A 24742-nucleotide genomic window follows, 5' to 3' on the forward strand; every position below is an offset into this window, starting at 1 on the left:
TGGCAGATTGGAGTTTTATCTCTACAAACATATCTGGGAGGCAAAAATAATCTCATTGGTTGAGGAGGCGGGATGCCAAAGAGCCACTGTGGTTTTCACAGCACAAGATGGCTAACTTGCAAAGAGTAATGACAAAGAAGGAATTCTGGCTGAAATCTAAAATGTAATTGATTTTTTTTTTTTTTTTTCAATAACCATGTTAGCTAGCCAGTGAGCTACCTTATCTAGACAGCTACAGGATTATGTTGCTAATCTGAACTTGCGAAGCTCCCTACCTAACCAAGATGACTTAGTATGGCTAGATTGCATTTTTCTACTTGGTATCAAGAGTGCCATTTTTCATACGGGCCCCCTTTGTTGTAACCTCTTGCCTGTCTCTCTGGGCTTCACCACAGTGTTATAACCCAGAAGACTGTGGTTCTTTGGACACTGATGTTCAACTCAGCCGATGACATTATTTGTGCCTCCACAGCAGCTCTGTCTCGGTGAAATGTTGTTTGGAACGGTGAAAAAAAAAAAAAGCCCGACCCTGCCAGGGCTTTCTACTTATATTTATCCCGCTGTCCAAATAATTTTGAAATACAAAAAGCGAGTGGACAGGGACTCTGCTTTCCACCATTCCTCTTAGCTTTTATTCTATTTCTCTTCTCAGCACTTTGCTCTGATATGACGCTGTGTGGCAACAGCAATATTATTAGAGCATTAAGTGCCCGACCTATTCCTTCATGTTTGAAATGATGACCACAGAAAGCATACTCAACTGTTGAACTAAATATAAACTGTCTCTCAGATGAGTCATGTACAAAATATTTTGCATACGGTAGAAAATGCAGTATTGCATTTTATTATTACTTTTATTTAGTAAGGTAACAAGATAATCACAAAAGCCTCAAAAGAGCCTCTATAAATTACCTTGGCTTAACTATGAGCAGTCACAGTGGCAAAATATCTATTTATTCTCTCCTCCATCCATCCATATATAAATATATATAAAACATATCAATCCAGCCAAAATGGCCATTTACACCTATGGCACTTCATCTTTAAGAAATGTAATGAGGGTGTATCCCTGTTCTGATTGTCCTTTATTATTGCTGGTACAGTTAAAATAATGGCACTAACTTAATATAATGAAACTAAGTTAATATAATGACACTAACTTAATCACAGTGTAGTGTTTATAAGTGTCCTGCTTTGCTCAAGTTATTGCTTGAGGTAGTACCCCAATTTTGTCTGTGCATATAAATGTATTCATTGCAAAGCTGCTGGACACTCGACATGACTAAACAGGCTTTCACAGACTTTGGGTGTGTGTGTCTGTTTTTTAAATTTTTTTTTGCAAGCCATTGTGGAGGCATGCTATGATCTCCTGCACTGCTACAACACAATCTTAACAAACATGGTGATGAGACGTTTCACTTTTCCATTAAATTTGGTACTGTATGTGTGAGAGGAATGGCGTAAGGAAAAAAGAAGAGTGAAAGAAGTGAGAAGGTAGAGGGAGAGAGAGAGAGAGAGAGGGGAAGCAGCATAAATGAATGTTAATTACCCGCATAACACCTAAAAACTTCTGAGAGTGACTATTACCATGCCACGAAACTCAATTTCAAAACCAAAGTACTTCGAGGCAGCGGCAACAAGATTAAAAAAAAAAAGAAAAAGAAAAAGAAAAAAAAAAGAAAAAACATACACAGATAAATAGAAAGAAAGCACATGAACAAGCAACCTAGAGGGATAATACAAAAATAAATTCAACAGGTAACGTCTCCCAATGCCAAAAGGCAACAGATAATTTGTTGCATTAAAAAAAAAAAAAAAAAAAAAAAAAAAAAATCCCCTCAACTCTGCAGAGTGGAAAAAGTCATTAAAAGTAAGTAATAAAATAAATAAATAAATAAATAAATAAACGAATAAAAAAACCCAAACACCTGAGAAAAGCAATAAAGAGGAGAGGAAGATGAAAGGAGGCGAGGGGGGGGGGGATAAATCCAAATTGCACTTGTTAACGAATTAGCAACAAGAATTGTTATGAATTACAATGGATGAAGATGGCAAGTTCCTCCAAGGCTGAGACAAGGAGAGAATAAGAGACATGGAGAGAGGGAGGGAGGCGCTAAAGAGACGGCAGTGGAAAACAGAAAGCGAGAGGGAGACTGTAAGAAAGTCAAGAGAAACAAACGTGTGAAGAAGTAAGAGAGAAACAAAAAAAAAAAGGTGGGAAGAACGATGGTGAGCAAAAGAGAAATGGGCAAACAAGGAAACAAAAGATAATGGGATATATTTATTTGAGTTTTGTGTCATTACTATCGGGAATATGACTTTTATATAGCATTACTTTGGCAACACAGGTTTACTTTCCTGTCATGCCAGTACAGCAGATTTGAAGTGAAGTGAAACAGAGAAAGAGAGGAAATCAGAGAGATAGAGCATGGGTGAACCTCCTCCTCCTCCTCCTCCTCCTCCTCCTCCTCCTCCTCCTCAGCAGCCAGACGGCGGCTGGACTTCAAAGCGAGCCTCTTCCGTATCCATCTGCCCGCCTCGGCCCCTCGCTCGCCCTAATCTGATTAGCCACGGCTCAGCTTAAAAGTAGCGCGACGCTAATTAATCTGAACCAAATGAATGATTTAATTAACATTAACATTTCCACTTTATGCTGGGGCAAAGCCGGGCCAGCGACGGCCGGCTCTGCCGCAGACGGATAATGCAGCGCTGATTCGGGAAGACGGATGACGAGCGGATGGAGAGGAAGGAGGAGGAGAGAAGGAGGAGAAGGTCATTATGAGATTTGGATGAGCAAGGCTGCTTTTGTAATGTACATTTTTAAGGGGTTTTAAGGCCTTTTATACCAGGCTTGGCACCATCATACCCATACTTACTGGCATACCCTTAATTAGTCTCGCGTAGTCAAACCTATCTCCACACTTCGTTTTAGCGCTTTGCAAGTGCTGGAGAAAGGTCTGGCTGAGCCCATTATCATGTCTCTGAACCAATCACAATCGTCTTGGGCGGCGCTAAGCCCAGGATGCAGCAACAGTGCTCTTGTAAAATAGTGTTGAGGGTTAGCGGAAGAGGAGAATTCCAACTAAAATAGTCAGCAAATGGCATGAAAATACCAACAGCACATCCTGCGAGTCAGACTAACCTTTAATTAATTGAGGGTATGCCACAGTCTGAAGAAGACTAGAATATCTATTGGCGATGGCAAGGTGTGCCATTTGCTTTTCTTTCAAGTTGCAGTGACAAAGGGTTCCACTGTCCTGTGGCACAATACAACTGCAGGGTTTGAAAGAGTTCAAAAACAATGACTCAACCTGCTACTTCACCGTGTTGCTGATTTCTGGCTTTCAGAACTCACTTTCCTGCTCCATCTGCTCTTTCAAGCTCCCAACCACCGACAGGAACAACCTCAAAATCACACACATATAAACACACCGCCTCCAAGATTAATGGTCTATCGATTTGCATCCTCTCAGACCTTAACAACAGTGCTGTCACAGGCAAAGCACTCACTTATAGCGCGAGACCCCGAGCACCCCGAACACCCCAATCAGACTGAACACCCCATTAACCTCTGTTTCTCCCACAGATACTGATCCTGGATCTGGAGAAGAGCTCGGTCTGGCAGGACGCCATGCATATCCAGTGTGTAACAGGGAGCTGACAGAGGTCGTGCAGTAAATAACTTGCTGGCCTAAGTGAATCCAAAGTGGATCTTTTGGCTTTATTAATTATAATGGATAGCAGAGATCAAGCAAATATGCCCATAAATTTATTTGGAAGGCATTTCTTAGAAGACAGGACAGCAGTGAGGCGTTCAGGGGCAGTTTGCCTTCAGAGCTGATAGTTTGATGACCTAATAATTTATTACACTGAGCAAATAATACAATGTTGCATATACATATATATTTAGTATTATATACTTACTATATTTAGTACTGATGGAAAGCTTTTGTTCCTCAGTTTTCAACTTATATTGGCTTATTTTCTAAGACATCTGCCAATTAACAACTTATAATCACTAAAGATCTTGATGCAATTCACAAAATCTTTCCAATAACAGAAAACTGGGAAGTTTTTTTTTTTTTTTTTTTTTTTTTTTTTTTTTTTCCACTTGACGATACTGTAATTTTTATGGTTTGTGTTATTTTAGAAAATGTGAAAAAAAAAAAAATACATTTTAGATAGCTGACTTGCCACAAAACTTTGAAAAGTAGTCAGTTTCTAAATACTTCAAACTTAAAATTTAGGATACAGCTACTCAATGGAGTTCCTTACAGCTACATATTCTTCCCGTCCCTTTTAATCCCCAGTCCTGCAGTGTGCAGGCATTTAGAGTAGATCATTAAGCCTTGCAGGAGCACACTTTAACTACAAGAACACAGGCAGCCACTTATAAACAAATGAACCGCATGTCTGACATTTATCAAAACGAGGTCGGGCTAAATAGAGACGATGTTGGATCAGACGTGCATTTGTGTTTTTGTGCTCTGGCTAAGTGAATATTGTGCCTCCACCAGAAAAAAACAGAGGAGCGTTGAACAGAGCGGCGCAGGCAGGGCCGACTCTTGACATGCAAATCCCAAGAAAAGACTTATAGGATATTGCACTTGAGAGCATGACTTATATTATCTTGTGTAATGGGACGTCTAAAATCATTAGCCTCCACCACGCAATGCATTACACTTGATAAATAAAGAATTTAGAATTGGTAATGGTTTTCCACTTCAGGCGAACATGGGGATTAAAAAAAAAATAAATGCCATCCCTCCCTGTCGCTTTCTGTTTTTCTTTATCAGTCCCTTAATTCCCATCTATTCATGCATTCAACCCATCATCCATCTACCCCCCCCCCCCGTGCCATTACTTCCTGCATTTGTTTATCAACCTTTCATCTATCCATCGCTCTTTCCATTCATCTCTTCCTCCGCCTACCAATTTCTATATTTGTTTATTATCCTCTCTTCTATCCGTCCCTATTAATTTCTGTGTTGGATGTTTGTTTATCATCGTCGCCATCCATCAATCATCACTCCATCTCTCGCTCTTTCCCATCGTGAAGAGACAAGAATAGTATTTTTCTAAGCCTGATGTATACGCGCGCTCACCTTTCCCGCCTGATGCCTGTCAAAGATGAAATTGCAGATTTCCAAAAAAGGGAGGAAACTGCAGCTTACCAAAAAAAAAAAAAAAAAAAAGAAAAAAAAAAGAAAAGAAAAATCATTACAGACAGACAAACAACCGGGACCTTTTCAAATTCTTGGCCGGCATTTTTTGATAGGAGACGAGAACAGAGCAGACAAAAAGAGTGCGAAAAGAAAAGAAAGGGGCCTACCTTGTATGTCGAACGGGTTGTCGATGACAAAGTTTCCGTTCCACACGACGGAAAGGTCAACCGGCAGATCGCTGATGTCACCGCCCTCGTAGTCGTACTGGGACGGACAGAGAGACAAGACACATGGGGAAACGGGGAAACGGGAATCAGACGTTAACGCCGCATTGTATTCCATTTCGTGCAAATGGGGGAACGCATAGTGCATTATTTCATTTGCATAGTGATTCACCCCCAGTTTGTTTATTGCAGACGGCAATACAGCCTGGGCATACACAAAGGCATAAATCCATATTCACCAAAACAGATGCATCGAATATACACACATAAGAAAAATAACAGATGGGTTACAGTTGAGCAGGCATGGCAGGGTGCAGATGAGGAGAGGAGAGGAAAGGAGGAAAAGAGGCAGGAGAGAAGGTAGAGAGATGAGAAAAGAGCAGAGGAGAGGCAAGGAGAAAACAAAGAGGAGAGACGTTCAGAGGAGAGAAAGGAGAGAAAAGCTCGAGGAGGGGAAGGGAAGTGGAGACAGGAGTCGGACACTGGGCGACGTGCGCGAGGAGCTTATTCATTTACACATGAGTTAAGTGGTGGGATGAGGCCAGGGGAGAGATGAGATGTGGGGCAGGGCAAAGTGAAATTGGCATTTTCAATTTGCTCCCTGACACACTGGATTTGGTGGAGGGGGGGGGATACGCCTTCCCTTACAGGCAACGGGCCGCACGTTGAGCCTCAGCACGCGCACACACACACACACACACACACAGAATCCAAACTTTCCTCAACGGAGCTCAGTTCCCTTCCCAGGCTCCTGAGCCAAACATACCATGTGTAAGAATAAAATATTCACTTCATATGCTGTCCAAAAGTATCGTGCATAAATTTGTATTTTAAAATTGAGGAGCGCTGTTTTTTTTCCACATGCTTCGCTGTGAGCTTTCTCCCAGCCGTTGCAGTATATATATATATGTTGACGTGTTAAGGTGGAGGTTGAGAAGATAGGTTGGGAAAAAAAAAATGAATAAGAGAGGGGAAAAGTAGCAGAAGAAGAAAGCAAAGAGAACAATTAGGAATAGAAATAGGATGGAGGGAAAAAATAGAAGCAGAAAGAAGAAACAGATGAAACAGGAAAAGAAACTGCATGATAAGTCGGCGGGAGGAAGACGTTTACCAGCGCTGGGGCAAAAGTTCAACAACTTTTTTGACTCGGCTGTGATATTTTCATGCACAGCAGTCGATCTGTGTCGTCTGCGAGCGCCGCAGTCTCTGTGAAATACATGGAGCCAAGTCTGTGTCTTGCACAGCGTGAAGTCTCAAGAGAGAAACGAGGAGGAGGAAGAGGAAGAAGAAGAAGAAACAGATTCAAGGTTGAAAAACAAGAGGATCAAGGAGAAGAAAAAGAAGACAAGCATAACAAATAAAATTTGGAGAAGAAAGGAAAGGAAAAGCAGTGGATAGAGGAAAAGAAGAGGTTTAAGCAGTTATTAAAAAAAACAAGGGAGAGAATAAATAAAGGACAATGAAGAGGAAGAGGAGGAAATTGTAGAAAAGAGGATAGAGAAGAAGAAGGGGTGGGAGTAGCGTGGGCAGGCTTGTTCTTTAAAATATTTCTAATGAGATGGACACAGAGGCGGGAGGAACACAGGATTCTGGGAGGATTTATTTGACGATAGGTCAGCGTGCGCACCGCAGGCACAAGTCCAGAGTGGGGGGGCTTCACCAATACACCATCTTTGGCCACAACAGAGGCTCTTGTTGTCCCGTGTGACACCCATCCATCATACATGAGGCATGCTGTGCACTCTGTTAGCCATTAAGGCCCACTGGTTGAACGCCTGGTTCTGGTGGCTAACAGCCACAGTGACACCCCAGGACACATACACACACACACACACTTAAGACATCTCTCTCACTCACACAAACACAGACACACACACGCGCCCACATGCTACTCCTCTCTGCGGCAGGATCCCCCATTAAACTTTAAGCGTTTCGAATGGTCCGCTGTCACCAAAACAGTGAGCGAGCCTGTTCTCCTCTCAGCCCCTGCCCACCCGGCGGGCCGCCGCATCATTCTTTATTCATACTGTCACAAGGTTTAAAACGCCGACACAAACCACACGGTGACACCGTGACACCCGGCCACACTCTTCATCACCCACTGGGGTACAGAATGTGGTTTTGTGTTGGGATCGAGTCTGAGCCAAATCAATGAAAATTACAAATAACAATAATTTTTTTTTTTTTTAAAAGCAGAAGGTGAGGAAGTAGAGGATGAAGCATATGAAACAGAAGGAAAGAAAAAGAATAGAGGATGACTAAGTGTAGATGAAGGTTAGTTTTCATTTTGTTGACTAAAACAATGGCTAGACGGATTCCTGAGAGACTTTTTCCCCAGACGAAAACTAAAACAAATGGACCTTTGTTGAAAAGAAATTATGAAATATAACGACATTTTACTCAACAAATAAAAAAAGTAACAAAAAGGCCAGAAAACCTTGGAAAGATTTTAATATCAACACAAAAACAAAAGCTAAATACAAAGTACAAGAAACTGTGATGAGGAATGTGGATGGATCTATGAATAAAGGTTAACAACAAATAATTAGTGGAATTTCCAGGGGAAAAAAAGCGAAACATTTTTTGACAAAAAGCTAAAACTAAAATGAGTAAAATTTAAATGCATTATTCAAAAGACTAAGACTAAAACCAAATCAAAACTGGCTGGCAAAGTTAACTCTACGATGAAGAGGGTGAAAAAGAAGATAATGAATAAGGAAGAGGAAGAGGAATAAACAGACCAACAAAGTACAAAGACGAGAGAACTTGGGAAAGTAAACAGAAGAAGAAAAGCAGGTAAAAGAAACAGAAACCCGAGATGAAGAGGAAATGGAGACGGAGAAGGATTATTTAAAATGTCCACACCGTTTGCACCCTGCGGCACCCAGTTCACTCTGAATGTTTTAATAAAAAAATGTATTTATTCAAGCCATGCAGCACAAAAATCTGCTTAAGCGATGTGATATGGATCTCCCAAATATAGGGGAACAATTAATTAAACCCTGAAAATTCCCACTGCTGGTGTGTATTTTGGTAAAAGCCTCAGTCACCACCTACTGTGATTTCCTCCCATCCGCACTCACTGGAGGGATTTAAGGTATTTGATGCTAGTTTCAAATCTGCTTATTTTCTTGAGAGGATATGTGCACCTTTTTAAGGGTAAAATATTTGTAATGCTATTTATCTTGTTTATTTATTCCTTTGTGGCAAATCTGGTCTATTAGACGGTATGCGGCGGTGACTCAGAGAGAGACACAGAGAGACAGAGAGAGAGAGAAAGACAGAGAGAGACAATCGCTGGTTTGAATCGGATCTTTTAGAAATCCAGAACTCTTCATCACTTAGCCTGAGTCCAAATTTGATCTCTCCTTTTTTTGTAACACTATAAAGGAGAATGAAGATCGAGCAAAAATCAGAACTATATTGGAAAGCCACTTCCGAGAAAAAAGGCTGATTATTCAGGGACGATGTTCCCTGTGAGCAGGCAGTTTGGTGACCTACAGTGTGTCTCATAATTTGTCACACTGACCAGAAAGTAATATCTTGTCAGTCATCAGTCACTGCTCCTCTGAGTCCCCAGAAAGTGAATCGATTTAGGCAGGGCCGGGACGTTTTGGTGGTAAATGATATTAAACGCTGGGACTTTGTTGAAGCTTTGGGTTCAGTAAAGTGATGCCCCAGAAAGCAACACAGAGACAGGCAGATCCAGATTTCATTAGATGGACATAACACATGCCTATGCCCATTCTCCAATGCTCTATGAAATTTTATCTTCAGGATGGAAGCATAACTTCGGGGTTGATAGATGGAAGTCTTTTCAAGACAGACGGAGGAGAGGCGTTTCATGCCAAAATTAGATTACCACCTTTTGAAAATGCGACAGCTACTGGGACGCGAGGATTTTGACCCCAGCAAAACTAATTATAGAACGTTACTGATGTTATTAGCTATATTCAGATCTTTGTTTACAAAACAAACATCTTTCGAAATGTGGACCGGTGGCTATCGGCATGAAATCCTTTGAGGACAACTTCTACTGTTGGAGGGAGCAGGGTTAGGATAGACACCGAAAAAATATTCCTCTGAAAAATACTCCACAGCTGAGTCAGAGAAGTTTTTTAATAGTTTTTCCACTGTGTATTTCTTTTTTTTTTCAAGTGAAGAAAAATCAGCCATGAGTGGAATAATCTTGTTTCAAGTGAAATTCAACACATTTCAACAATGTTTTTGGTATCAGTTGAATGATCTGCTGTGTTTCAAGAGAATTCCAGCAAACAATTTAAATATGAAACAATGGGCTTTTTTCAGCCCACTGACAGAGTTTTGTTTCTCTCAAGAAAAACATGCTTTCAAAAGGATGGTTCACCACTAAAACTACATTTCAATCACGAACTATTCACCTCTTCAACACTAGAAACTGTAGAAGACATTTCTAACATATATCAATCTGCAAAGAGAAACACGCTCTTTGCAGATTAATAGGGCAAACAAATAGCTGAAATCGACTGTGGTGCCTCTCCTGTCTTTACACCAAGCTCACGTACCTTTACTTCACTGGGCAACAGCTTAATGAGACATGGGCAATGCTGCACAATTGTACTTTTTGGACATTTTTAACTTTTAGCAAGAGAAAGAACTGACCACAATTTACCTCGGTAGTTTGGGCAGAAATTGATCCGATGGCACGCTAACAAACTCTGCAGTAGTGTACTCAGTCGGTTATCCACGAAGAGTTCAACTGAGATCAACTTGGACTCATCTGTAGATTTGTGGATCCAGTTCTTAGATGAGAAGTGAAACGTCCTCAAGAATCTACAAATAAGTCCAGCTGATCTCGACTCAACTCTGTGGAAAACTCTGTCGTTGAAATTCTGAGGAGATGAGTCGCTAGTGACAGAAATGTAATTTTAGGGGTGATCCATCCCTTTAAGACTGAATAGGAGAGTATATAATTCATTAAGAATGACATTTTTTGCCGCTTAGCTGCCCTCATCACCATCCTTCATCCATGGCACAAACATATTGTATTAGTAACTTTTTCTGCTTATCATGAAAGCACAGTCTTCCTCTGGTCATAATTCGATGAATCACCCGTACAGTAGGTGTGGAAGTGATAATGCTGACATTTACACGCCCGATCCTTTTGGTTTCACACAACACTGAAGACGCTTTGCAAGATTTCACCTTGAATCTTACCCGAGAGGAAGACAGTGTACATATGATCACGAGTATTGATCATTTTCAACCCTGTACAGTTAAAAATTTCTCTGTCTTGGTGTGTGAAATTGAACACCATTAGTCTTTGCTTCCTAAAGCTCAAGAGCCCCAGAGGGGACACACTGGAGGACAGGAGCACGGTTAAAACGATATATTGACTCAGCTATTCAACATGTTTTATCCGTGTTATTTTTATCTCGGGCTGACCAGCAGTTTGGTGCAGGAGGATTTTAGTCTACAGCTTCGGGAGCAGCTGCCACCCCATGTCTGCTTTGACTTCTATTGCTACTGAAAACATTCATTGTCCACGCAGAGGGGCTGACACAGAAATGTGTCCAACAGGCTGAGAGCGATTGTTTCTCCCACAGAAGGACAAGTCAACTCTTTGGGCTTAATGAGGAAATGTGGCAGTTTAATGTTATTTATTATCCATAATCAAGTTTTCTACATTTCCTGTGTTTAATAGTAATGTGCTTGTCTCCGTCTGCATTAACCCTTTCACCACCATGCAGGATGTCTCTTGTATCAGCAGTTCCTCTGATCTGCTCTCTTGTCACTTGAAAATTGGATTATTGCCCTTCTAGCTCATGGTATTACCAGCATTACTGGGCGAGCCTAAACATATATTAGTTTGTTTAAAGTGAATTTGAATTGGCTCAGAAATTGCATTTGATTGAAAATAAATTCAAACCTCATATGGAAGAGTAGCAGTGGAGTTTGAAAGTTGGTGGCTTTAGTGACCCCTTGAGTCCCTTATTAGTGGTGTTTTACATCACGTATGAAACTGTCATAATGCGATCTTAATTATGCTGCGAGAAAAATGCTAATGAAATTAACTTGTGCGAAGAGGAAAGTTATTTTTCTCACCAGGAACCAAATTCAGGTGAGTCAGTTGATCAGTTTCTCATCCGCTATTGAGTGTTACTCACCCACCGGGATAGCTTTGCAGCTGTGGTAGCTAATCTATGCTGGGTCAATGCTAATGAAACATTCTGGCTAACAGGCTACTACGATACTGAAAGGTAATTAACCCTCTGGATCACGGCAATATAGTAGAGTGGATCTGTTCTTTGTAAGAGTAGTGGTGACTAATGTGGTTAGCTTGATTTGTCGGGTAGTTCTGTAGTTCCTAATGCAAATTATGAATACAGCTGAATTAAATGAGATGATTTAAAAAATAAATAAATAAATAAAAAAGGACAGTGTAATGTTACTGTACGCCAAAAATAAGGGCTTATAATAGTATAAAAGCACTGAGGCAACACCTGGGCTTGTTTTTGAGCCATGAAAAACCTGTGGGCAACAGGCCAATTTACATTTCTGTGTCAAAACTGATGATGCTCAATGACCAAAAACACTGTTTTTGCACATTTGTGACAATCATGAGATAAATGTGTGTCTTTAAGCTGCAGTTGGCCTGTTTTGGATTTCTTCCTTTTTTATGTTTGAGTGGTCTTCTGCATTAGTTTGTAAAATCTGAAAGGAAAATCAGCCTCTCACTGCCCTAAGAAGCTGCTAACACTCCAATCCAGTGCAAAGTTTTTATGTCCCATGATGAATGCTTCAAATGTTTCAAAAGGCTTTTTTTTTTTTTTTTGCCTGGAAATGGTAGGATTTGACGCTAGCAAATATCGACATCACATAGCGCCCACCAGCAACTTTGATCAAATAGCTTCGGCTCCACCAGGCTTCACAAATCCCTGTACCAGTGAACCCAAGGCAGCAGACTTTCTCCCCCCAAGTGAGAGGCCTCTCTGCTGGCCTGGTGTCCGGACTCCCCTCCCCTGAGCCCCCGGAGCTGCTGGAGATGAGTAATCAGACTCATTACTGAAGACCCTGGCCAGCTCCTCCATGTCACTGCATGTAATTAATCTATCTGAGCCAACACATAGCCCCCCCCAGGGAGAAGAGAAGAGAAGAGAAGAGAAGAGAAGAGAAGAGAAGAGAAGAGAAGAGAAGAGAAGAGAAGAGAAGAGAGAAGAGAAGAGATACAAAACGGAAAATCAGGCACAGGAAACGGGCGGAGGAGGAAGCAGAGGGTAGGAAAAAGAGACAAGGAGAGGAGAACGAAGAAGAGCTGAGGAGGTGAAATGAAAGGAGGGGAGAGGCGGAGGGGAGAGGAGGGGTAAAAAATGCAAGAAGAGGAAAAGAGTGACAAAGGGGTGGAGGAGCACAAAAGAGAGAACGGGAGAGGTCAAGCTCGACGAAGAAAGAGGAGGAGAGAGGAGGAGGGGCGATGAGAGGGGAGGGGGGGGTGACAAGAAGAGGAAACGAGGGGGAGGAGAGAGGTGTAAAAAGTACAAGGTGAGCACAAAGCCGTCCCTGGCCTCATTACAGTAACACAGCAGCCTGGCTCGGGTTCATCCGTTATCTGCGCCCGCACTCGTTTATTCTCTCGCTACATGAATCGTCTCCACGGATTGCATGTCCTGGGCTATTCATACGGGCAGGGGAGGGAGGGCTGGAGAGTGAGGGGGGAGTGGTGTGTACATGTGGTGTATGTGTGTGTGTGCGTGTGTGTACGTCTGGGGGCCTAAAAACTGCCGATGTTAACAAAACAGAGCAGCTGGCTGCTGAGAAGGAGAGTTGAAACCTTGTGTGTGTGTGTGTGTGTGTGTGCATGTGTGTGTGCATGTGTGTGTCTCCGTGCGGGTCACCCTCATATAATTAGTCATGTTGAAGGATACCTGAGTGTGTGTGTGTGTGTGTTAAAAATATACTACACACCCTTACTCCGATACACACACACACACACACACACACACACACACACATTTCCCCAGCTCAATTCAATTCAATTCTATTCATCAGGCTTTATTAGAAGACCAATATTGCCGAAGCATCAATTTGTTTTTTTTTCTTTTTTTTACATCCACCACATTTCCCAATCTTGTATCAGTGTGTGTGTGTGTGTGTGTGTGTGTGTCTGTCTGTCTCAAAGTGCCTGGACAGTGCAGGGTCGGTGTGTTCACTTCCACCCCCACACACTGAGCATCACTGCTCTGTGTGGAAGTTATCAGTATTTGTTCAGAAAAAAAAGAACAATACAATACAAAAGAATAAATCCAGTGATGGAAAAAAAAAAACAGCTATCTTCTTTTCACACTGTGTATAATAAAATCTCTTTTTTTTTACTCTGCCTCTCTCTCTCCCTCTGTCTCTCTCTCTGTTCCCCCCGTTTCCCTCTCTGTTTCTCTCTCTCTCACTCTCTCTCTCTCTCTCTCTCTCTCTCTCAGCTCCATCTGCAGCCAGTGTGTTATTTGGCTGTTTTGTATTCATTAGTGATGAAATCTGAGACCAGCGGCACATTTAAATTAACTGAATCACGAGCTGCTTGCTTGAAGGATTCCCCGTAATAAGATCACACAGGAACACGTGTGTGTGTGTGTGTGTGTGTGTGTGTGTGTGTGTGTGTGTGTATGTGCGCGCACCGAAAATACTGTGTTTGTGTGTGTGTGTGTGAGTCTGTGAAATTTAGAAAAAAAGAAAAAAAAAAGAGTGAAAAGTGCAAAATGTAGTCCAGTTTGTGCAGCGAACACACACACACACACACACACACACACACACACACACACACACACATACACAAACATGGACTCTGGCTGTGCTGCTCAGAAGTGTGCCAGATGCATGGATATACGGTGGGTTGCTCTTGGGCAGTATGTGCACACACAAACACACACATTCAAAAGACACACACACACACACACACACACAAACACTACTGATAGCCTATGTGTGTCAGTGTAATAAATCATGTAAAGCAGGCCAGTGGCTGGTTGTTGCTGATGCTACAGTCTCCGTCTGCTCCACATGATTAGGAAGAAGATCATGTGGAGAATCTCCATATGCCTGCTTCACATTGTGCTTCCAACCCCCTAAGGAGGGTGTGTGTGTCTCTCTCTGTGTGTGTGTGTGTGTGTGTGTGTCCATGAACAACCCAGTGTGTATCCACGCAGCTTGCATGCATCCTGAGTGTGTGTGCGTGCGCCGCTGTGTTGTTGCACATGAACATCCCGGTGTGCGTCCATGCATACTCCGCGTCCCAGGTGTATTTGAGTATGCGAGTTCAATGTTTCAGTGTTGGCGAAGGGGCTAAATAATGCACAAAGAGACAGTAAGATTGAATGGAGAGGAGAGCGAGAGTGTACGTACAGCGCTGGCTAATTTTCACTGTGATTTATGACACGCTACTGTCCCAGTCACAGCCAGCTGTGATACACACACGCACACACACTTTCCGACTGAGAACGCTCCAAACGGTGATAGCCGGTGTAGACGTCTTCAATCACAGACGTGTCAGACTCTTGGATTATTTCTTTTTACTCCCATTTATCCAGTTAAATCACATTTTTTTAAGGGAGCAGCTGCTGGTGGAGGCAAAGTTTCAGATTCACTTTGAGGTCACAAGGCTGCATCACTTAAAGCCACTGCAGCCACTTCTTGCTCACATATTGTCCAGCACAGTTCATTCAGTGCATGTTAGAAACAATATGGCATGTCTGAACAACTCTGCTACCGATGCTTCGAATTACAGTGGAGATGTTACAACACTGTACTTTTGGTAGCTGATATCAGCTGATTGAAATTCCACAAATCTTATTACCTGATTCAATGCCATGTCCAAAACAGACATCCCAAAAAAAAAAAAAAAAAAAAAAAAAAAAAACTCTTCAACCCTCCCTGTGGGTTTGTCATTGCTGCATGGCCAAGCTTTATTCAAACCCACAGAAATTACGGACAATATGGGGACAATTTTTTTTTTTTTTTTTACTTTGAAAAACAAATGGAGTTTATGGGGTTAAACCTATATTAATATTAACAACTAAACATATATTCTACATTAGAGTAAGAGCACTAACTTACACAAGGTTTCTAATCAAGGGATAAAGCTATGTTTGTACACATAGCAAAAAAAAACAACAAAAAAAAACACTAATAATGGTATTGTCGTCAAAATTTAAAATCTGGTATTGATTTGGTATGTGCAAGTGTTGATATTCCTTCTCTTTCTAAACACTGCTTTAGTTAAATTGTGCGATTCCACCGTTACACTGACCACAATTTGCTTATCCTCCTCTTCTGTTTTCAGCATTCACTCTCTCCCCATCTGCCTCCCCCCCTTTTCTGTCCTCTCACCTGCTTGCTGAACTCAGTCCTTATTTCCTGGCCTCTGCCTTCCTTTATTCCCCTCCTTCGTTCTTGCTCTATCGCACTCTTTCTCCCATCATGTCTGCCCCTCTTCAACTAAATACCGTCTCTCTCTTTCTGCGTCTGTTCCTTCTCCCTTCTTTAGTGGCTCCTCAGGCTCGTGTGTGTGTGTGTGTGTGTGTGTGTGCGTGTGGGTGTGTTTGTGTCCGTCAGTCTACCTCCCCACTGCAATTCATCATCATTTTATCTACAGCTCCCTTAATTGGATCCTATCACGCTCCCACCTGACGAAGAGAGAGGCGGGGGGTGGAGTGAGAGAGGGAGGCTTATTCACTCACAACAGCACATGGATGCGTACATGCACGCACGAACCCATACACACACACACACACACACACACACACACGCTCCAACCCCCCTATCTGTAGCATCATAAACAGCCGTGTTGTTGTGTTGAGGCCTGTGTATTTACTATTTTTTTTCCTCCTCCTGCAGAGAGAACATACTGGGACTTCATAAAACATGAAAGTGCACGGAGGAATGATGAAATAAATGTATGTGTGTGTGTGTGCGTGTGTGTGTGTGTGTGTGTGTGTGTGTGTGTGCATGCGCCTGCATTCGGTTTGCCAGTGAATCAGAGATTTGCTGAGGAAGGTCTCTCTCCTCCAGCATCAGCAACTCTCAGCAGTACTATTGGTGTAGTAATGAATGTATGTGAATGTATCAGACACCGGGGAGGTTTGCAGAACTGCAAACCTCTATTTTCTACATTAAGTGCTGCTGTTTTGAAGCCTGGGAGAATTTCAGAAACCACTCAATATCCAGCGGAGAATGAACAGAAATAGCCAGAACACTGCCACAGTGTTCATCTATTTTCTTTACGTAACAACACCGGGGCTGTGGATGTCATTCAAGCGAGCCGGGACTTCATTCTTCTAAAGAAGTGTCTCAGTGCCCACAACTTCCTGTGCCTGACGGTGTTATAAAAAAATCATTCAAGGTAATTCAAAAGTGAACTAAGGTAGCTGAATGGTTACGCATGTGTCCTGCTACCAGCTCTTCAGTTCCATCCGTCTTTGTTCGTGCTGCTACACAGGCATTCGACAGTCAAAAGTGGTGACATAACGAAGGAAAAATATGAAAAAAGTTAACTCTAAAAGAGCACAGAGCAATTACAGAGACACAAGAGACTAAATATGTGCAAATTATCTCACCAAAAAGACAGAAAAGAACTGTGGGAACCATCATTATGATCTGGAAATCAACTTCAATAACGTGCCCCAAAACTATTTTCGTGTCACCATCAAACATCAGAGGCGTGTTGACTTCCAGGATCAGAGCGCCGAAGCTCATTTTTCTCCTCTGTAGGGGGAAGCCGGGGCTTTGTAGTGACTGGGTAGAGTTCAAAAACAGCAAGTGGCCGCAAATCGTCAATGCGTTTCCAGCCCGACGGTACTGCGACAGCCAGCTAAATGACCCAGAGCTCCTGTCAAGTGTGTGACAGGCTGAAGAAAAGGCAGCCAGCGAAGCAACCGAGCCGCCCGAGCCAAAGAGCGGCCCCTGCTGCCTTCATACAATGAATACTTGCTATTGGACCTATCACCGTCAGCCGGTGCTGCGGCGCGCTGCTTGCATGTTAATAATATGTCTCGTTAAGTAAGTCATAATTGGTGTCGTTAAAATGCCCCCCTGCCTCCTGCCCTGATTGGAACTGAGGAAATTAACTTACTGAAATGGCCATTCCCTATTAGCGCTGACAGTTTGACTGAAGGCTAAAAAGGCAGGAATGAGGAGTGTGAAGTGAGTGGCTTTGCGACAGTCAGTTCCCGTGGCCATACGCCTGATTCAAGATTGAGTCTTTGCTTTGCCACACAAATCGATTACTGAGAGTCGCTGCCGCTCCATCTGACCAGCTGTAATGCTTTCTAATGGTCCAACCAGAATGGCCGTCCTGACTGGAGCTCCTGTTTGACACACTGAACAGCTGAGAAGGTTCAAATCAGCGAGGGAAGAGGTTGCTTGGGATTGGACGAGATGGAAAGCAGTCAGAGACCCCATAGCCCTCTGAAGGCTGAACATTTCCTTTAAAACATATTTAGAAATTGAGAGTTTGCTCATTCACAAAAAAAGGGAAAGGAAAGGGAAAAAAGCATCTTCATAGGCCAAAGTAGTGATTTTTTTAAACTTGATTTCTTTTATCTTTTAGGTATCTCAAACACACACACACACACACACACACACACACATACATACACACAATTACCTGATCAGCTGAGAGCGCTGATCATAAGCAGGGAATTCCAGCACTGGAAGCCTGTCCTGCTAAAATTCGTGATGCTCTGTGTGATTTAATCCTTACCGTGGTCTTCTGACACTGTATGCTGGTGCTGTTGAAGCGCAGAGCCGGGACGCTGTGTGTGTTGCCCTGGATGTGAAAGATACACTCGTAGTTTCTCTGTCCCGACTGTGGCTGGGGCAAGTTCTGGGCTAGCAACGTGATCGGCCTCATAACGCCAACGGGAATGTAGATCTGGGTGGAGGGCAGGATCTGAGGACACTCCTGGGCATGGGACAAAGACAAAAACAGATACATGAGAGGGGGAGAGAGCAAAAGTTACTGACGGGAGTTCTGGATCTAAGGTGTTTTCAACACCTTAACAGTGAATGCTGAGCGACAGTGACTTGTCTAAACGGATACCCAGCATGCTGGAATGAGACCCTTCCAGTATTCCCAGTATTAATGAGGCTGTTATGGATATTAGACACATTTTTGATACATGAATACACCGAGGGATATTCTAAATCTTTCTGCACGGGCTGATTGGCGAGCCTGAGGCGGCGTCTATTAGGGACACAGACAGTGTTAATTGTTCTAGCTCCACTGTAAAACAGCTACAGTCTACAGGATTAGAGGGGGAGACGACTGAGGGCCAGTGTTTCCATTCTGTGGCGGTCTTCCTCCAGCTCCCCAGTCAATAAAAAATTTGGCTCGGACGCAAGTTTGGTGCTTCATTAATTGAAGAAAAATGAAGGAAATCTCTAAGCGTTTTGCAGCCCTAAGTAAATCAGAAGACATTATGTAGCCATCAACCAATATCCAACATTTTTGCTTACCCTTTGTATTGAAATTATACCGAGTCAATACACACTCTCTTAAAAGGGGGTCGTGCAATTCAGCTTATTAGCACCTTATTGTTATTTTCTTAATCCTAAAAGAGTGAGCTGCCTTATTCTGCTTGTTTCAAGATACTGAAGATACCAAATGTGGAACATGCCTGCAAAAAAATGAAACTGCATGTGAAATAATGAGAATTACCTCATCCTGTTGCCCGAATGTTTCATTTACTGTATGAGAAGGGTTTAAAAAAAAAGCATCTGCAATAATATTTTAAGACTCGTTATGTGCTGGACTTTTTTTGCTGTGGTTAAAAAGAGCCCTTAGAATCGTATAACGGCAGTGATTCCCACTGAACTCGTAATGCGTACCCGCTAATGCCTTTTCGGTATTCACCTCAGGAAGGGGGGTAAACAATCATAAAGGCCATATAAATACCGAATGTGAATTCATAAATTAAGCCGTATTCCACTTTAAGCGTCATTAAACAAACTATTCTCACTAATATCATTTCCCTGTTAGGACAGCTAACATTCATATCCGCAGTGATAAATCAGCGGGAACTGCACTCTATTTAATAAAGAGTACCTAAAGATCCCCCGTCCCCCAACTCCATATTCTGCAGAGTAATCCCAATATGAATTTGCTCTGTGCTGAGGCAGTGTCTAATGGAGCATCGGTAATGAGTGTGAGATTGGCCCGAGAGAGGGAACGAGAGAGAGAGAGATAGAGAGAGAGAGAGAGAGAGAGAGAGAGAGAGAGAGAGGATTGGATATAACGGCATCCATACACGTGTCTTCTTTGTTCGCGTCTACACAACAGACTTGCAGTGCGAAGTGACTGTGAAATACTGCAGGAGCAGAAGAACAGGATGTAATGACACTGCTACGAGTTACAAGTGTGATCGTTTCACACATGCCAGCAGTGGTCTTCTTCCATAAGCTGACATACGTCTGGTTGGACCACGTTTAGAAAAGCAGGGTTGTCGCACCGTCCCAACGAAGGCCGCGCTAACACACACTGGTTTTATCAATAAACACCTCCGTCTGTCTTACCCTAGTGATGCTGTGCTCTTTTGTTTTTTAATATTCCACGCGGCCACAGTCATCGCAAGAAGCGTTCCCTACCAGTGGAGCATGATGCGGGGACGTGAGCAGGTTGGATCACAACAACGAGAGAGAGTGACTCGACTTATAATATTTACATGTAATCTCGGGTTGTCAAAAATGTACGACTCCTCAGAATTAATGAATTGCAATTTTCACGTCAGCATCGTGTTGCTGCTTGTCACTTTTCGGTGTGTTTTCGTATTCCCACTGGTGCACTTTGAAGTGGCGACTAAAAATAAGCCGATATGGATCCCCCCGCAGTGATTTAATGACCCCGGTCTTTATCAAAAGTCTTCCTCAAACGGTTTAGTGATGAATGATTACCTCCACTAAATGGTAATCTCAATCAAAATGAGTCTCACCTGTGCAACAGACGTAACCGCACCTGTTCAGACATGCCTTACAAGTCAAGTCAAGTCAATTTTATTTGTATAGCCCAATATTACAAATGATAAATTTGTCTCAAGGGGCCCTCACACTGGATAAGGAACAACTCCCTTAAAAAATAATAATTACAACAGTGACACAGGATAACAAAATAATACAAGTGACTCATTGACTCATTTAGTTGCTACAGTTGGTGACTAATTGACTAATTGGCAATTGATTACAACTAACTAACTAACTACAGACAGTTGGCACAACCAATGCATGTCATGATTAACCTGCTGTACATGTGAAATTCAGTGTGACTGCTGGATTGATCACACAGCACTTTCTGATATGAGCTGTTACCAGGAAGAGTTCTGAAATCACCACAGGGGGACTTGATTGCTTTACCGTAAATATAACTGATATTTACATTTTTACTATCTTGGACTGACAGCTGGGGGAGATTCGTCTTATTTCCCAACTGTGTCAACGAAATTGTGCAATTTGTGGCGGCACGTGGAAGATATCAGAGTTTCAGATTTCACAGGCCGCCAGCATGCAGACGGGAATGGGCGCCCCCGGTTAGCCGTCTGTATTTTTGCGGGGGAAATCCAGCACGACGTGAACGTGGCACCAGAGAGTGAGACGGAAAGAGGAAAAGGAAGAAAGGGAGAGGAGATCAAATCAATGCCAGTGAACCCAGTGATGCAGATTGTCAATTAGTGAGTCTGACGGTTAAAGTTTAAAGCACTCACAGATGGCGACAGACCGCTAATGAACTGCTTCTAGCCTCTAATAAAACGGAAAACAGACGAAAGAAGAAGAGGAAGGGAAAAGAAATGTGTGTGTGCGTGCGTGCATGTGTGTGTGTGTGTGCGTGAGTGTGTGGCAGAGTATCTAAGCTGAGGTTTCTATAGCTGACTGTCATTGTTGATGTTGCTGGAAGGACTTGGATCAGGCATCTTCTTCAACTGTGACATGTAAAGCCTGTCTGGCTGCAGCTCACACACACACACACACACACACACACACACATAAAGGAACACACAAAAAGCTCAGGCCACTTCACATCTGTGCCTGTCTGCTGCACAGTCTGGTCCCTATTGCTCCAATGTCGCACACACACACTCACACACACACACACGGGTGCCTGGAACAGAAACGACCAAGGTCTGTTGTCTTGGCTGAGGCACACACACACACACACACACACGCGCGCGCGCACGTGCATGTGTTCACATAAGGTCTGCTTCTCATTACTGATGCGTAAGAGCCAGGATAAAAAGCACCGCAGCACGTTCCACTGAGGAAACTGATAATATGCTCACACTCACACTCAAAGACATACCCTATATACATACACACACATACACACACATGGTGGGGGGGTGGGGAGGGGGGTGAACAAAAGAGTTGGGAGCAGAGGATTGTGGGAGCTGTTTCATTAGGACTGGTGACAGGTGTCAGAGCGGAGTCTGCATCAGATAGCAGAGCAGTACAACACAATGAGACACAACAATCCCTTTACCTGGGGGACTCCTCTGATCCCCTGCTTTCTCTCTGCTCCTTTCTTTTCTCCTCCTGATCTTTTTCTCGTTCTCTCTCTCTCTTTCTCATTGTTAACCCACGCCTTTTTTTTTTTTGTTTGTTTTTAATTAACCTTAATTTTACCCAGGCATAAAAGTCGCCCGGGCGCGCGTCCTCTGCTTCACATTCAACCTGCAATGGGACCGGCCCGGTACAACCGCCAAGCCTCTGCCCCTGTTTAGACACAGATCTACTGAAGTGTAAAGAAAGGGATTAAGAGCGAGGGGAGACGACTGAGAGAGAAAGTGTCAGACCAGAAGGGGTGAGGAGAGGTGAGGCGGCGAGGAAACGGGTGGAGGAGACGAGGAGGCGAGGGGAGGCCTTGGGAGCCATATACTCGTTTATTAAAGTGGGGATGAGAGGCGAGGAGGTCAGTTCCCGACAGAGCGCTGCAACACAGGAGTTGTGCACACCGCTTATTTCTATCCCATGGCTTTCCCAGAGGGACAGTATATACACATACACATGTGCCCGCATGCCCACACGCCCACGCAAAGATAAACGCAATATACACGCAGATACACATACATTTATATGGATAACTGACATCGCTCACCACAGAGGGGGAATTCAAGCACTGGAAGTACATACCCATACACACCGAACACCTACAAAGATAAACCCAGCGCACACATGTATACACCAAGACCCACAGGACACAACACACACACACACACCACTCCAAAGCTAAATCACACCCTGCGGCTCTGTGCAGTTAGATAGTACAGTCTTAGGCCGGTGGAGGATTTTAAAGCAGCCTTGGGGCCAAAAACCATAGACACCGTGATCAAAAGCAAGAAGGTAAGCCTTCAAGCAAAATTGGTCTGACTTCATCCTGCAAATTCCCACTTTAAAATCTCTGTCATGTCAGGTGGCAAGTAGCTGTATACCGTAATACCCCAAGGATACGTTTTGGGAGTCGCCCCTTTTCTCCATTGACCATATTCACACATGGCGACCAATTTGAATAGCCAGGTGTGTGTGTGTGTGTGTGTTTGTGTGTGGTGGGGGTTGGAGGCTTAGAGACTCTGCATGGGAGACCAAGAACTACCAAGCTATGTCCTGTTGTTTGTGGACCATGAGCCACATTACAAACTTATCATTTCATAAACTCCCCAGTGGAAAAAATAAATAGTTACTGGCACACATTTTTATGTATTTTACTGAATAACTTGACCAGCTACCACAATCTGGCCTTGGCATCTACCTAGTAGCTTCCTAATTAGTAAGCTAGCTTTCTAAACTTCCCTGATGATCAAAAGTCATTCCAAAGTGTTCCCTGGGCTCTATGTTCCCCAGATTTGTATGGCACATAATGGGAACATGAGAAAGGGTCCTGTGTACCAAGAGTCCTATGTTCCCAGAGTTCTATGTACCCAAGAGTCCTATGTACCTAGGGCCCTATGTACCCAGGGTCCTACGCACTCAGGGTCCTATGTTCCCAGAGTCCTATGTTCCCAAAGTCCTATGTTCCCAGGGTCCTATGTACCCAGAGTCCTATGTTCCCAAAGTCCTATGTTTCCAAAGTCCTGTTTCCAGCATCCTATGTACCTAGGGTCCTATGTACCCGGGGTCCTATGTTCCCAGGGTCCTATGTTCCCAGAGTCCTATGTTCCCAGAGTCCTATGTTCCCAAAGTCCTATGTTGCCAAAGTCCTGTTTCCAGCATCCTATGTACCCAGGGTCGTATGTTCCCAGAGTTCTATGTACCCAAGAGTCCTATGTGCCTAGGGTTCTATGTACCCATGGTCCTACGCACCCAGGGTCCTATGTTCCCAGGGTCCTATGTTCCCAGGGTCCTATGTATCCAGGGTCCTATGTTCCCAGAGAGTCCTATGTTCCCAGAGTCTTATGTACCCAGGGTCCTCTGTACCCAGGGTCCTATGTACCCAGGGTCCTATGTGGGTTAGTTAAAGGGTTCGGGTTGGTTAAAGGGTTCGAGTTAATGTGTCTGAAGAGAATACTGAACAGGGGAACATAGGACCCTGGGAACACAGACAGACCCATTGCTCCCAAGGCTGCTAGTTAGTTATTAACTCCTTAAGGATGGCAAAATATAAACTTTCAAATTCGAAATTATAGTGACCAAATTAGCATGTTTTTTTGGCATTATTGTGATATCATTCAAAAGTGCAGAGTTAGTTAAAATTTGAAATGGTGTGTATTTAACCACTGGATTTTCATCACAGTTTATGGCAAACCTGGTAACTGTTCCATCAATTTACCTCTTAGTATTTCAACTTTCAGCCTGTATAAGACTATCTTGTCATGGGTTGTGTGTGGCTGCTATGTAGGCTAAGCAAGATCAACATGACCTTAAAGTAAGCTTTAGACATTTTACAAAGATTTTCAGTGGTCTGGCTTGGATTTTTGACTCAAGTCAAGGGTAGAATATGACGTGTCAAATGATGTGTACTGTAAAAGAACGGAAAATTAAAAAAATCAAGTTTTCTGCAAGACACTGACGCCAACGCATGATCATGTGTACTCCTTTCATCCACTCCTGCTGAATACAGTTAGTTTTGGGGAGCCCCAACCAGTGTTGGAGTGTTGGGTGGTTTCCAGTGGTGCAGTGTGTCATGTTTGTTTTCTACAACTCTGGTGCCGATAATATTCCATGCAGACTGCATTTGTACTTTTACTTATCAGTTTCGACTCTATCTCTGTGTTTCAGTCGCTCTCCTCTGTCCTCGTTTCCCCTGCCCTTGCTCTCTGTTCATCTAACCTCTCTCATCCAATCATCTCTCCCTCCCTCCCTCTGGTCTCTGCCAGCTCTACTGTTTATTTATCTGGGATGCAGCCT

At 43.1% G+C, this 24742-nt stretch overlaps 2 protein-coding genes across 2 annotated transcripts in view; both read right to left on the reverse strand.

Moving 5' to 3' along the window:
• LOC115362048 (plexin-A1-like) overlaps window positions 1-5400 on the reverse strand; it is an 87328-nt gene extending 81928 nt beyond the window's left edge. The window contains exon 1 of the mRNA XM_030055817.1: window positions 5333-5400. The gene's annotated coding sequence lies outside the window, so the exon portion shown is untranslated. The remainder of the gene's footprint in view (window positions 1-5332) is intronic.
• LOC115361462 (plexin-A1-like) overlaps window positions 4343-24742 on the reverse strand; it is a 69284-nt gene continuing 48884 nt past the window's right edge. The window contains exons 9-11 of the mRNA XM_030054832.1: window positions 18117-18317; window positions 5333-5429; window positions 4343-4368 (exon numbers count right to left, since the gene is read on the reverse strand). Of these exons, the coding sequence (XP_029910692.1) occupies window positions 4343-4368; window positions 5333-5429; window positions 18117-18317 (324 nt within the window). The remainder of the gene's footprint in view (window positions 4369-5332; window positions 5430-18116; window positions 18318-24742) is intronic.

The sequence above is a fragment of the Myripristis murdjan genome, chromosome 7 (genome assembly GCF_902150065.1).
Source record: "Myripristis murdjan chromosome 7, fMyrMur1.1, whole genome shotgun sequence".
Classification (NCBI taxonomy): Eukaryota; Metazoa; Chordata; class Actinopteri; order Holocentriformes; family Holocentridae; genus Myripristis; species Myripristis murdjan.